The sequence below is a fragment of the Nicotiana tomentosiformis genome, chromosome 10, assembly GCF_000390325.3.
Source record: "Nicotiana tomentosiformis chromosome 10, ASM39032v3, whole genome shotgun sequence".
Taxonomy (NCBI): domain Eukaryota; kingdom Viridiplantae; phylum Streptophyta; class Magnoliopsida; order Solanales; family Solanaceae; genus Nicotiana; species Nicotiana tomentosiformis.
The window spans coordinates 62,606,263-62,622,061 of record NC_090821.1 but is presented as its reverse complement, the minus strand read 5'-3'; the positions used below and the strand labels follow the sequence as shown (position 1 = coordinate 62,622,061).

At 35.2% G+C, this 15,799-nt stretch overlaps 1 protein-coding gene across 1 annotated transcript; it reads left to right on the top strand.

Moving 5' to 3' along the window:
* Positions 1-10,259: 10,259 nt before the first annotated feature.
* Positions 10,260-15,764, top strand: LOC104092226 (alpha/beta hydrolase domain-containing protein VTE7-like). Its single transcript, XM_033655106.2, has 11 exons — positions 10,260-10,558; positions 11,757-11,851; positions 11,931-12,028; positions 12,147-12,196; positions 12,850-12,945; positions 13,057-13,146; positions 13,983-14,075; positions 14,194-14,289; positions 14,844-14,909; positions 15,015-15,267; positions 15,455-15,764. The coding sequence occupies exons 1-10, from the start codon at positions 10,298-10,300 to the stop codon at positions 15,186-15,188; spliced, it is 1,119 nt and encodes a 372-aa protein (XP_033510997.1). The 5' UTR covers positions 10,260-10,297; the 3' UTR covers positions 15,189-15,267; positions 15,455-15,764.
* The last annotated feature ends 35 nt before the right edge of the window (positions 15,765-15,799 follow it).

Sequence of the window (15,799 nt, the reverse complement as noted above, 5' to 3'; positions counted from 1 at the left end):
GCTCTGGGTTTCGCCTAGGAAGGGTGTGATGAGGTTCGGGAAGAAGGGCAAGTTGAGCCCTAGGTATATTGGGCCTTTTGAGATTCTTGAGAGAGTCGGAGAGGTGGCTTACAAACTTGCACTACCACCTAGTTTCTCTGCGGTTCATCCGGTATTCCATGTTTCCATGCTTCATAAATATCACGGCGATTCGTCTCATGTGTTAGACTTCAGTTCGGTTAAGTTGGACAAGGATTTATCTTATGTTGAGGAACCAGTGGCTATTTTGGATTGGCAGGTTCGAAAGCTGAGGTCAAAGAACATTGCTTCCGTGAAGGTTCAGTGGAGGGATCATCCGGTCGAAGAGGTGACTTGGGAGACCGAGCATGATATGCGCATCTATTATCCACACTTATTCACCAGCTCGGGTATTTCTTCTAACTCCGTTCGAGGACGAACGTTTGTTTTAGAGGTGGAGAATGTGATGACCAAAAATGTTATCTTTAAATTTAATAATTAATTATGTGTTCTAAGACCTCAAAAAGTACTATTTATCATTACTCGACTTGCGTGCGCATTCCGTAAAATTTTTCAGAAAGTTTTTATGCGAAAAATAAATTAAAATGTGAATTAGAGCTTTAAAACTCAACGCAGTTGACCTTGGTCAACATTTTTAGCAAACGAACTCGGATCAGTGTTTAGACAATTTTGGTAGGTCAGTATTGTGATTTGGGACTTGGGCGTATGCCCGGAATCAAATTCCGAGGTCCCTAGCCCGAGATATGGAATTTTGAAGAAAAATTAAAAGTTTTAATTCAAATAGTGATCGGATGTCGAATTATGTGCAAACGACCCTGGAATAGAATTTTGATGATTCCAACAGCTCTGTATGGTGATTTCGGACTTAGGAGCATGATCAGAATTTTATTTGGAAGTCCATAGCGAAATTAGGCTAGAAATGGCTAAAATAAAAATTTAAGTTTGGAAGTTTGACCGGGGAATTGACTTTTTGATATCGGGGTTGCAATCCAGTTATGAAACTTTTAACGGCTCAGTTATGTCATTTATGACTTATTTACAAATTTTGAGGTCAATCGGACTTGATTTGATAGGTTTCGACATCGTTTTGTAGAAATTGAAAGTTTCAAAGTTTATTAGGCTTGAATCTATGTATGATTCGTGCTTTTAGTGTTGTTGGATGTGATCTGAAGACTCGACTAAGTTTGTATAATGTATTAGAACTTGTTGGTATATTTGGTTGAGGTCCCGAGGGGCTCGGGCGTGTTCCGGATGGTTAACGGATCATTTTTGGCCTTGGTGAGATAGCTGATATCTGCTACTGCAATTTTTCTGGTTTCCTCTTTCACGTTCGCGAGAGGAGCCTCGCGTTCGCGAAGAGTGTTCTGAGCCGGTGAGATTTTTTTTCTACGCGTTCGCGGAGGAGAGGACACGAACGCAAAGGGTAGGGCAGTGTGTGCATCGCGAACGCGTGAGTGGCGTCGCGTTCGCGAAGGAGAGTGAGGCAGCTGGGAACCCCAGTCTTTTGTTCTACGCGTTAGCGAGGTAAGGGACGCGTTCGCGAAGGTCTGAATTTGCAAAGCTTCGCGTTCGCGAAGCATAGGTCGCGTTCGCGAAGAGGAAAGTTGGGCAGCACATTTTTTTGCTTCGCGAACGCGAGTCAAGGGTCGCGTTCGCGAAAAAGAAACCGCTGGACAGAATGTTTAAGTTCAGAAAATGGGACTTTGTCCCATTTTCCATTTTTAACAATTTGGAGCTCGGATTGAGGCGATTTTTGGGAGATTTTCAGAGAAAATATCGGGGTAAGTGTTCTTAACTCAATCTTGGTTAGGTTACCCGAATCCATCGCTGTTTTTAATATTTAATTGGTGATTTAAGTTGGATAAATTTGAAGGAAAAAAAAACCTCATGGATAGATTTGAGGATTTAGGGTCGAATTGTTATTGGAATTTAGTCATTTTGGTATGGTTAGACTCGTGATTGAATGGGCGTTCATATTTCGTAACTTTCACCGGATTCCGAGACGTGGGCCCCACGGACTATTTTTGAGTTAATTTCGGATTTTATTGAAAAATATAGTATTTTCTTATAGAATTAATTCTATAATTTTTGTTGATTGTATCGAATTAATTATGACTAGATACGAGTCGGCCGGAATCAGAAGATCGAGGAAAAAACATACTAATTGGTTAAATCTGAGCAAGTCGAGGTAAGTGATTTGTCTAACCTTGTGTGGGAAAATTTCTCCTAGAATTGAGATTAATGTGATTATTAAAATATGTTAAAATTCGTGTACACGAGATGACGAGTGTGTACACGGGCTAAATATTAAAGATTATATTTTTAAATTGTGTAGACCATTGTTGCGCATTTATTAAATTATTTTATCTTGTTATATTCTTCATCATTGATCTGAGATATATACCTTAAATTTGTTTGACCTTTTCCTGCTAATTGTTATACCTGTTTAGTTGAAACTTGGTTTTATTTTATTCTGTGCATTATTTGAAGGGTGATTTTCTTTAAATTAAACATTATTGATATGAATTATTTAATATTTTTAAATTTGATATTGAAGCAACGTATTAAAAGTTTTGAAATATTATTTTCCTGAATTATTTATTCTTGAATATTTTGTAAGATTTTTGTACTCATTGTGATGGAGCCGTGAGCTCTTTATTGCAAAAAAATATTATTGATGATTTATTTTGAGTCGTGAGCTCTTTATTGTGAAACAATATTGTTGTTGAATTATTTTGGCAAGTTACATTATTTAAGCACTTGAGATGCAAATTGTGATATATTGTGATATTGATACGCATGCAGTTGTATAAGGTCTGGGTATTGAAACGCATGCAGTGAGATAAGGGTGGCTTGATACACGTGGCTAGTAGGGGGAACTATTAGAAGTCATGTGGTGTGATAAGGATGGTTAAAATGCGGGATGCTATTTCGGAAAAAAAATATTTTCTTTCAAATAAATTATGAATGCTCCCGCGGTGAGATAAGGAAATGAGATATTGTAAATTTATTTATAATTTGGGACTATGAGGCGATACCTCGAGAGTGCCCTTGTTAGTATTGGTTTATGGCCGCAGTTGCCTTGATTATTTATTGTGATTTTCTTAAAGTTGAAAGAAAATTCTGTTTTGTTTCCATGAGATATTATTTGCCATTATTTTGCTTAATTAAATGGTGACACACTACTTGATTCATCTCCAATTTTATTTTATTTTACTATATTGTTAAACATTTTACCATGCCATTATTATATTCCAGTAGGGCCTCACCTGACCTCGTCACTACTCTACCGAGGTTAGGCTTGGCACTTACTGGGTACCGCTGTGGTGTACTCATACTACGCTTCTGCATATCTTTTTGTGCAGATCCAGGTACATCTTACCAGTCTAGACGTTAGTGAGTTACCTGCGCAAGGAGACTTCGAGGTATATCTGCCAGCGTCCGCAGACTCCGGAGTCCCCTTCTATCATTTTTATGTTGCTTCCTTATTTTTCTTTAGACCTTGATACATGGAGACATTGAGAATAAATTTTTAGAGGCTCGTGCCTTATTTCTACCTAGTTTTGGGAGTTGTAATTATTTGAATTGTAGTTCATTTATTTCAGGTATTTATGATTTTTTCGCATTGATAGGCTTACCTAGTCTTAGAGACTAAGTGTCATCACGACCTCCTACGGAGGAAATTTGGGGTCGTGACAGTAAAATATGAAGAAGGACAATATATATATATATATATATATATATATATATATATATATATATATATATATATATATAATAATAGCTTTGATAAATTAAATTTGTGTCAAAACATTTGATATTTCAAAAAATAAGAATACTTTTTTTCGTGGTTATAAGCTAGGCATAAGAAAGTTATAGAGTGCATGAACTCCTTTAGAGATAGCAACAACTTTTTTGTTATAATAATTGTGAATGAGCAAGTAAGATACCACAAAATTCATGATATATACAAAGACTAGCTATTTGAGTATTTGTTTTTCCAAAAGTTATCAAAAACAATCTCAACCATCTCTAGAATTAGGGCTCATGGGAGGTAGGATACATAATAAAATAAGTAAGGAGTATTTACGGTAAAAATTTATTCATATTTCATTTTTATATCAAATCAATGTACTTCATCATGATTAAGTAATAAATAAGGTAAAAATACATAATAATTAACTATAATTGATAAAAAAGTATACAAAATAGATATATATTATTATTACCGATTTGATGTAAATATTGGATAAGCGTTTACAGTTATGCAATGTGTTGAATTACTGTGAACACATAGGGATTGTCTGGTAGAATATATTAGGAGAAATAATACATGTATTACTTTTAGTATTATTAATCCCTTGTTTGGTAGAGTTTTTCACCCTATTTTATATTATCATACGTATAACTAATACTCCATCCGTTCACTTTTAGTTATCCACTATATTAAAATACATTTTCACTTTTACTTGTCCGCTATACTAAATCAAGAGAAAGACAAATTTTATTTTTCTGTTTTACCCTTATCATAAACTACTCATTCCTTAAATCATTTTCCAAGACTTTTGGAAATGCTATCATTAGTCATTACTATGGGCAAAATTGTAAAAATACATGCTTTCTTTATTTTTTCTTAAAGAGAGTGCAAAATCAAAAGTGGACAATTAAAAGTGAACGAATGGAGTACATAACAAACCATAATATTAGGAATACCATAGTTTTTAATATATGGATAAGCGTGTATACACCCCTATGCAAACACATGTTATTTTTAAGGAAAAAATTCACATAAAAATAATTGGGCTCCCTACTTTTCAATTTTATAGCCCATATTTCAATTTACAACTTAGTAGCCCAAAAATAACATGCCCATATCCGGAAAAAGGGACGTTATTTCTGTTTTTTGGGATTCAGAAGCGGGATTTTCTCTCTTTCAGCGGGATTTTCTCTCATTCTTTCCATTCTTCTTTCCCAAATCTACAAAAACGCGATTTTACACTCAATGCAACTCCAAAAAACGTAGAAATTCTTCTTCATAATTTTGATTTCAACTTTTTGTTCGATGGAGCTTTATCCAGTTTACGTTCTTCATAGTGGTGAATGGGATGACAACAAATTTATCAATTTCATCGGCGATTGTGTAATAATCGAGTCTACATTCAGCTACAACAATTTAGTTGAAGCAATTTTGAAATAGATTAGAGTTGATTCTGAGTTAAATACATTAGAGATTAAGTTTTTCCCAAAGGATGGTTTGCCATCGATCTTGATTTACAACGATACTGGTGTTCGGGTGTTTATTGAATTAAAGAAGAAAAACTTTGGATTTCACTGAGTACCCGTTGTGTGTGACTGTGAAAGAAATTTATGATAATTGTTTGGTTGCTACAAGTTTTAGTTGTTTGGTTGCTACAAGTTCTAGTTGTATAGATAAAGGCAAATGTGTAAATGATATTGAAGATGCATCCATAATTGATAGCATTGAGATTATGCCTAATATCGAATTTATTGAAAACATCGATTATGGTATAATAGATAATATGTTAAACGAATTGGTTGAGGAGGATCAAGTTTACAAAGATAAAGAGACAATTGTCAGTGTGATGAAAAACTTGGCTGTACGCGAGAGGTTCCAATTCAAGGTGAAGAGATCAAGCGCAACAAGATATGGCAATAGTTGTATATTAAGAGATCAAGCGCAACAATGTATGGCAATAGTTGTATATTCTGCTATATATATGTATAAATATATATAAAGTAGTATATATTTGTATAGAGGTATTAAAATTAGTATATATCTAGTTATATTTTTGTATACAAGTGTATTTAGAAGTTGAATGATCTTTAATCCTAGGTATCACCTTATGTGTGTGGATGACAATTGTGCTTGGAGTTTCAAATCTTCTGCCGTTTACAAGGCAAATATATTTAAGGTGAGAAGTTACAATAATAATCACACATGCGACTATGGTAAAAGATACTTAGCACAACGTCAAGCTACTTCGGGTGTAATTGCTAGTAAAGTCAAGGACAAGTATGTTAATCCAAAAAATATTTACACCCCAAATGATATAATAGAGGACATACAAAAGCAACACATGGTTGAAGTGAGCTACATGAAAGCATGGAGAGCTAAAGAGATAGCAATGGCAATGATTAGAGGGAATCTGAGCGATTCATATAAGGAGTTGCCGAGGTATTTGTATATGTTGGAGCATACAAATCCAGGAATGGTTACAAAGTTGCACAAATCAGAAGATGGATGCTTTCTTTACGTATATGTTTCGCTATATGCATCTATCAAGGGTTAGGAGTATTGCAGGACGATAATGTTTGTTGACGGAAGTTTCCTTAAAGCAACATATAAGGGTACCATATTAACTGCTTGCACACAAGATAGAGCTGGTGAGTTGACTACATCTACATTGTTTCTGCAGTTTGTATAATATTGTAGTTTCATGTATAAACGTGTATAGGATTTCAGAGCTGTTATTTTTATAAGATTTGCAGTATGTATAAAGTTGTATATTCGTGTATAACTGTGTATAAGATTTATATAATTGTCTGAATCCTAATATCTACTTTGTATAAACAGAAAAAATCCTTCCACTTGCATATGCAATTGTAGATTCAGAGAATAATAAATTTTAGGAGTGGTTCTTCGTTCAGATAAAGGGAACTTTTGGTGTTAGGGAAGGGATATGTATAGTTTCAGATAGAAATGAAAGCATCTTCAATGCCACAAAAGTTATGTACCCAGAAGTTCTACATTATATTTGCATGTTTTACTTGTGGCGGAATGTCAAGTTCACATTCAAGAAACATTACAAACAATTGAAGGATATCTTCTGTGCTTTGGCTAGAGCTTACACAATAGAGAAGTTTGACTACCATATGACATAAATATGCAAAATTGATTCGAGGGTGCAGCCTTACTTGTTCGAAATTGGCTACGAAAGGTGGTCTAGGTCATACTCCAAAGTTAAAAGGTCGATGGTAATGACTTCCAATATTGCAGAGTCAATTAATGCATCAAACAAAGATGCTAGAGAGCTACCAATAATGAGATTGTTGGAGTACATGACAAATTTGCTACAACACTAGAACAACAAAAATAGAAAAAGTGCAATGGAGACATCTACAAAGCTTGGCAAAAAGTATAACAAACTCCTTCGGGAAAATCTGATTGCATCGTAGCAAATGACGGTAAAATAAATTAACTATAATGATGCATGGCACTGCTGACTTACATTTTACTGTTTGCATAAGGATGTATAACTCTGTATAATAATGTATAATGTGCTTTAACTTCTTTTTTTTTTTTTTAAACTTTTGCAGGTGAGGCCTGCTACAGAGCAGTTATATACTATGCTTGAAGGGGTAAGGCGAAACATAGTGTGCCTTGAAGAGGGAGCATGCAGTTGCGGCAGATTTCAAATGGATGAACTTCCATGTCCGCATGCTTGGGCGATTTTGAAGAACCAGCAGCTGAAACTTGGCCAGTATTGCTCTTTTTACTACAAGAAGGATAACCTCCTTAGAACTTATGAATTTTCAGTGAATCCAATGCCAGATGAGAGTTTATGGGTAATCCCAATAGAAATGCTGGAAGATGTGGTCCTACCACCAAAAGGGAGAAGAAATGCTAGAAGGACAAGAAAAGAAAGACTCAAACCAGCTTCAGAGAAGGAGTATAAGAGGGGGTTTTCATGTTCTGTGTGTGGACAGAGTGGTCACAATAGAAAAACATGTAGGAATCGACCAAAATAAATAGTTGAAAACATAACACTTCCTATTACATATGTTGCCATGTTGAGTAGTTAAGTTTCACAAATAATTAAGTTACAAATGCCAATAAAAATTACTATTTACACTATATGTTGCAACTATGTTAACTATGTTTCATTATACATGTTTTGATTATCCAATAATAGTATGTTACTGCTTTTAATTGTGCTAAATATATTGATAGATTGTACAAATGCAAAACAGAACTGCAAACAATCAGTGTCATTATATGTATACAAATGTATAAATGAGAGTATAAGTTTGTATAAAATTGTATAACTATGTATATTATTGTATACATATGTATAAACCCTGCAACATTGGCAAAACTGCAACAATAATGAAAATACATACTTTGTTAAAGAAAAAAGTAACTGAAATATTCATTAAAATGTAATTCATTCACAGCTACAATGTGTAATGACTGCCACAAACTACACAAATAAAGTCATCTACATTAAAATAAAAAAAAATAGAACTACTTTCTCGCTCGTCCCCTCTTCCTCTTCCTAAAAAGTCTCCCTGTGATTTTATCACCGCTAATTGCACCGGACTGTTATTTTTTCCGTCCATAATCCTACAACAGAGATCCCCACCTGGTGCGAAGTGTCTCAATGTCAAAATTATTTTTTCGAATTTCCTTACCCAAGATGAAATACTCAGCAAAACCAGCAATAAAAGCACCACAATCACTGTAATTAAAAAAATCAGATTCTCTGTACGTTACTGTAAATAGGTACACAAATAGTAAAATAGTAAAACAACCGAGATTAACCTACCATTTGATCTGTTGTTGCACATTATTAACCAGATTAATATGCAAAGTATCAGAATGAGATTTATCGATATATGCACCATTGTTCCAATCAATGTCCTTTCTTCTCGACATAAAAATCAGAACTCTTCAAGAAGTAAGGTATCAAAATTGCATAAGGTAATGCAGCATCCAAAGCAAGTCTATCATTAATAGCTCCACAGTTAGAGTCATAGATGTGGATGCACCTATCTATGAACGTAAATAACCCCAAACCTCAGTGGCCTAATTTAACTCTTCCACGCTTGACATAAATAGGGAATAACACGTGGTCAACAGTGTGATACGCTACATTTGCATCACAATAAAAGCCTCTAATGTACTCTTATATTTCATGCCCCTCAGGAATCACAGAAGGATCTTGCTTCACTTTGAAATCTTTATACAATGAATTGATCTTGTTACCAAAGGCAAAGTCGGTTGTAGTAAACCTTACGACAACATTCGGCTCATATTTACCCCTCTTTCTCAAATAGTAAAAGATGACATTCAAGTGCTGAGACAAGAAAAATAAAATAAAAACAATCATCACTGCTAAATGATTCAAAGTACTACAAAAAAATCAATATATGATGCAGATTTTTAAAATATACAAATTTATACAGTAATATACATAGTTATACATATTTATATAAGGTTATACAAGCTTATACCGTGATTATACAAAAATCTTGCATTTGATTATACAAAGTTATGTGTACACTATGGGGGTCTCAAACAATAAAGATACGCAACAACAAAAAGGCATTAGGACAGAAAGTTACTAAATACCGTGTCAATCAAAGGTCGACCACAATACGCAAGCGAGTGGAACCAATCATTCGTGGTCACATGAACCAATTTTCCCAAATTAGAACAAAACTCAAAAAATAAATTATACCCTAAAAGTCGAAATAATAAAGCATGCAAACCGAAACACCAAGTTTAGGCCCAGAACAAAGATAGAAGGAACACAAAATCGAAAGAAAAACACAACAACATTGTAAAACAAAAATATTCAAAATCAGAAAAGCCAAAAAATTAAAAATTAAACAAAATTTAAAACCAAAACAGTGGTAAAAGCACAAAACGAAATGAAAATTACCTGAAAATAAAAGTGAAAGCTCGAAAAATCACTTGAGACACAACAATGGAGGACAGTTGCCTTCGTACTTCTGTGAAAAAGCGTGAGAAGAACAGAGAGAGAGAGAAATTTAAAAAGAAAACTAAAATACTGTTAATAATATTTGTGGGCTATCGGGTGAAAACAAAATTTCAAAACATATACAATCTGGGCCAAACCAGGTTAGAGCTTCAAATGTGGGCTATTTTCGAATGAGTTATATGGCCCAAGTGATATATGATGTAATTTTATCTATTTTTGTTTAATACACCAAACCAAACCGTGAATAAAAATTAATATCAGCATAACTAATTCCAACATTACTGATACATCTAATTATTATTCTTATGCAATCTACCAAACCACCCCATAGTATGTGGTCGTATTTAAAAAATTTTATTTTCAATATTTTGACCTTTTCTCCATTAATTTAATCATCGAAAGCGGGAAAATTAAATTAAAAGAAAACGTGAAATGCATGTACGGCCACATTGCTGAACCTTTCTCCTGATTTTGTTAGGCCAAATGTCAAAATCCAACTTGCACCCGAGTTAGGCAAGTACTAACATAAAATAATGGCTACTCACTCTTCTTCTTTGTATGTATGTATGAGTAGCAGAAAACCCAATGCCACTATGCTAACAGTTCTCTCAGCCAGAGCTGGTGGTGCTCCGCCACCAACACTTTTCTTTGGAATTGGACCCAAAAGAAAATGTTGGAGTTTTAAGTCTTTTAGAATATGGGCTGGTGAATTTCCAGATTTTCTTCCTAAACAAGTGGAGAATATTAAAGATCCTTTTGCTAGAAAATTGGCTTCAAGAATTGAAAGATTACCAGTATGTTTTTCCCTCTTTTTATTAGCTTCAAAATGTGCTATTTTCTTTAATGGTTTCTGTATCTTTTTTCTCTGTGTTTACACTTTCAATGTTGCATGAAGCATTGGGAATCACCTGGGGCAAAATCTGTACTTTTTGTGAAATGGGTTCTGTTTTGATGTGTAAAATTTTGTTGCTTTGGAAAAATACTAACACATAGGTAGCAAATTTTGTGTTTTAGAACCTAAAATCAGTAGTACAAGAACAAGAATTGCACCATGCATGCAGGTTTTTATGGTAGCTAGACAGGCTATTTTGATGTTTTTATGACAATAGTGCTCGAGCCAGCTTGCGTCTACCTCGACTATTCTGGTTTGCTGTTACCTCCCACTAGTATCAAGTAAATCTGTCCACCAAGGATTAGACTTAAGGGCTATTTGATATCTCTATTTGGGGATGTTAGATTAGGATTAGATAACAAAGTACAAGGATAAATCTTTTTTTTTTTAAATATAAGTTTCTTCATAAGTAATGAATAATTGTTTACTCCCCCATCCAGATTTATATAAAGGTATTGATTGGACCTGAAATTTGTAAGAAAAAATTAAAGTAATGGTTGAAAAATTATTTTTTTTTTGTAGAGGAAACATTAAATCCAAGTCTGAAGTTTGAATAGTTTGATAAACTTTATTTCTTGAAAGTTGTGAAAATTTTACAGAAATGATAATAGTGTCAAAAACTTTTGGAATATCCTAAATGGGAAGGAGTTATCATATATTCGGAAGGAAGGAGGGAGTATTTTCTATTTAGTCATGGTTGTTTAGGAATAATCCAGGATTTTTAAAACAGATAGTGAATACTATTGCACATACTACCAGAGGTGAATCCAGAATTTAAACTTTATGGGTTCAACCTTTAAGATTTTTAGCATTGAACCCATTATATTTTTAAAGTTATGAGTTCATATTTACTATTTGTTGCAATTTTCATAGATTTTTATAGATAAATTTATGCCCCGCATTGAAAGTTATGGGTTCAGTTGAACCCGTCACCTTAATGCTTCATACACCCCTGCATACTACCTTGTGACAATGCGTGCAGACTTAATATAAATATATATATTTAAGATCTTTTCAGTAATCTTTTAAGTTGCATTCTCTTCCTTTATAAAGTTCTGGTAACTCCCTTGACGGTTCAGCTTCATTGCTGGTTCATTTAGGTAAACTTGTCGAAGGGTTGTGTAATGAGTAGTTGCGTGAAGCCAAAAGAACAGACAGAGGCCAATCCAATTGTGCTTCTCCATGGTTTTGATAGGTATACCTCATGCTAAGGTAATAGTTTTGACGGCTTTCTATTGCTGTGCTCCTGTTGTTCATTAAACCTCATTATTCAGCACATGTTTAGAGTGGAGGTACACACTTCCATTGCTTGAGGAGGCTGGGTTGGAGACATGGGCAGTTGATATCCTTGGATGGGGCTTCTCTGATTTAGGTACATTGTCTTGTCCTAGTTCTTTCCCGATTTTTCATTTTTTCAGTAAGAGTTTGCAAACAAAGACTGAAGACTTGCTCATGGTTTCATCTCTTTCTGTTTCCTTGTGATTTTAAAGAAAGGCTTCCATCGTGTGATGTAGCTTCCAAGCGTGATCATCTGTACCAGGTACCTACTGATTTTATGAATTATATGTCTTAATCTAGAGGAGCCGTGGAAGCAGCCACTAATGCTTGCATTAGGGTAAATTGTCTACAACTCTACATCACACCCCTTGGGGAGCGGCCCTTCCCCGCACCCTGCATGAACGCGGGATGCATTGTGCACCCGGTTGCCCTTTTAATCTAGTGCACACAAACTTCAAATGTTGGAATTAGTCTCTTTTATTAGACAAAAAGAAAAGTCTCTTTTATTAGACACTCTAATAAATGTGAAGTAGCATACCTAAGTACAAATTAAGTAGCATATCGAAGTACAAAATTAAGTTAAAAAGTCACATTCAATATTTTCTGGTAGCTTACTATAATACTTGCTATGCAAGGGTGCATACCACAGTTGTCCCCATTGTGCGGTGGTATAATATCACAGTTATGCAGCATTACGGGGGTACCTTTTCTTACTCGGCACAGCCCTACACTAGGAAATTATGGAAGTAGTATTTACTTGTCTTAGTTTATCTGTAGAAACCACTAAATGGTTAATAAGGCTCAGAAAGGTCTCCCTGCTGTAAGGCCATGTTGAAAAATTAGTCTGATATTATATTTTTGAAGGAATTTTCCATTTACTTGTTTTGAATATCTTCAGTCTTGTTTTTCTTTCAGTTGTGGTGTACCTACATCAAGAGGCCAATGGTACTTGTCGGGCCGAGTCTTGGATCTGCTGTTGCTATTGACTTCTCTGTCAACTATCCAGAAGCAGTAATTACATTAAATAACTGTGAATCCCTTATACAAATTTTATAGATTATTTTCTAGTATTAAGGAGGTATCATTTTATGGCTTCCTCTGAAGTAGCTTTTACTTTTATAGGTGGATAGGCTGGTTTTAATCGATGCATGTGTTTATGCGGAAGGTACAGGAAGCCTCGCAACCTTACCAAAAGCATTAGCTTATGCTGGGGTGAGTTCCCTCCAAGTCCTCTTAAAATAAAGGGATACAGTATACTCCTATTTTGACCATTTGAGGTAAATACAACAACAACAAACCCAGTGGAATCTCACAAGTGGGGTCTGGGCAGGGTAATGTGTACGCAGACCTTACCTCTACCTCATGAAGGTGGAAAGGCTGTTTCCGATAGACCCTCGGCTCAAGAACAGTAAAAGGAAGCAGCAGCAACAACAACAACAACAACCCAGTATAATCCCACTAGTGGGGTCTGGGGAGGATAGTGTGTACGCAGACCTTACCACTACCCTGGGTTAGAGAGACTATTTCCGATAGACCCTCGGCTCCCTCCCTCCAAGAACTCCCCACCTTGCTCTTGGGGTGACTCGAACTCACAACCTCTTGGTTGGAAGTGGAGGGTGCTCACCACTAGAGTAAAAGGAAGCAATAAGCAATTAATAGCAACAACAAGGTAAAAGGCAGCGGAGACCGTTTGATGTAAATGAACATCTATATCATAATTGTGGTTTCACCAAGGACGTGATTTATGATAAGCTCGAAAGAAAAGGAGAATCGTAAATGATGATTGAATCAACTTAACTAATCCAAAGATTAGCACCCATTGTATAGTAACACTCTTTGTTCGTCAGATCTTTTCCTTGAAGCTGCAAAACCTAAATAACTCGTACTAGATACATCAGATATCAAGTTATCATTCAGTCTGTTACTGGAAAGATTCTGATCCAAATCATGGATCTAACATGTATCCAAATATGTTTACAGCATTCTTCGAGTATCTTCCATCTATATTTCTTATTGTTTTCACTATCTTGACAACTAACTTGTTGCAGGTCTACTTATTGAAAAGCATACCACTTCGTTTATACGCAACATCATTGACTTTCAATGGCTTACCATTAAGTACCTGCATAGACTGGACACATGTAAGTTTCGACCCTCTGATCTTTAGGAAACCTGAAAGTCGTGGAGCTCAGATGTCCGAAATGGGCGTCTGCACTACTTGTCTTATCAGACCTTTTAATTACATGGTTTTCTATCCAGATAGGTCGTCTACATTGTTTATTACCTTGGTGGGAGGATATAACAGTGAATTTCATGATCAGCGGAGGTTACAACGTCATTGATCAGATACAACATGTATGTGGAAATTTACTAAATAATCTTAAGTTTTTCCTATATAGACATGCCTATTGGCACCTTTTATACTTTCTTTTCTCATGACTATGGTATCGAGCAACATGTTCTTGCTGTAAAAGATGTTGTGGGACTAGCCGTAAAAAATGTAATCTTACTGTTCATTTATGCAATGTTGGGTTTATATACAGAAACTCCTGCCAAATGATTAATTTCGAAAGTCTGTTTTAGCAAGTAAAATTCTTGTGTATTCTGGACTGCAAACACCTATGAACTTCTCTTGAAATTCCGAACTTATTAGTTGTAGACATCACCAATATTATTGGTTTGGTAATAAATTAGACTAGAGTTACCGTTGATCTCCAGGGCCCTCATGTTTTTTTGTCGGACCATTCTACTAAAATTGTGGCTGATTGGATCCACACCTGCTTCTGCTTCTATAGCACTGAGAGTGTTTCTTCTAGCTGTAGCTCCATTTCCTATGTTGTCTACTGGTTTTCTTCTCATTCCTGTGGAAAATTCTACAGTATTCTCATGCTAGGAGTTCTATTATACAGGTCAAGCAGAAAGCACTAATAATATGGGGTGAAGATGATCAGATTATTGACTACAAGTTCGCAGTGGTATGTTTCTTTCAAATTCTGGAAATATATAAACCTGGTAACTCCTATCATCCAAATACACATATGTAGAGTCACTGAATTGTCCGTTGACTTTTATGTGCACAGAGATTGCACTCTGAACTTCCAAATGCGATTCTACGCCTAATACCAAAGTGTGGCCATATCCCTCACGTGGAGAAGCCTGATGCTGTCTCCAGGTTGATTGTGGAATTTGTTCACTCTGATCAATCACAAAAGGCAAAGTCTGACTCTGTCTCCACCATCTCTGTTCCTGTTTGATTAATGATACTTGTACAAGCAGATAGTTAGCATATATCTAATTTGGGGATCTGACTTGTTGATTCTACGTAGTGATGAGGTTAGTTTTCCAGCTTCAATGGTGAACTATGCTTTCTTTCTTTATGCAACATCAACCTTATTATCTATATATTGAAGGTGCTTTGGTATCCAGTACAGAAGCGAAATAAACTGAATACTTAACCAGTGTAATTAGCTGAATTAGCAGCATTGTGGTACATAATTCTTTTGGTTTCTCTTCAATGTAGAGCTGGAGTTTATGGCCGGTGAATCATAGCTTGTAGCGGTGCAAGCGTAGACGGCAGAGTTACCCGATACTTGTGTTGGTGGGAGGTAGGAGGTACCAGCGTGGAATGTTATAAGAAAAATAACTTGGAGCAGTGCTGAAATTTTGTTGTGCATATCTGGAATTATATCACTGTTATGTATTAATAACTCCTAGTAGTACTTTTATTTTTGTTATTATTTTATTTTGTATAATTTTGGCCTTGAGTTTGTAGTTGGCGCAAAAACAATTATTTATAAAAAAGAAAAAAAGCGTGAATACATTAGCGTTCACACCTGGTTTCATGTAACTACTACAATAAGTTTTA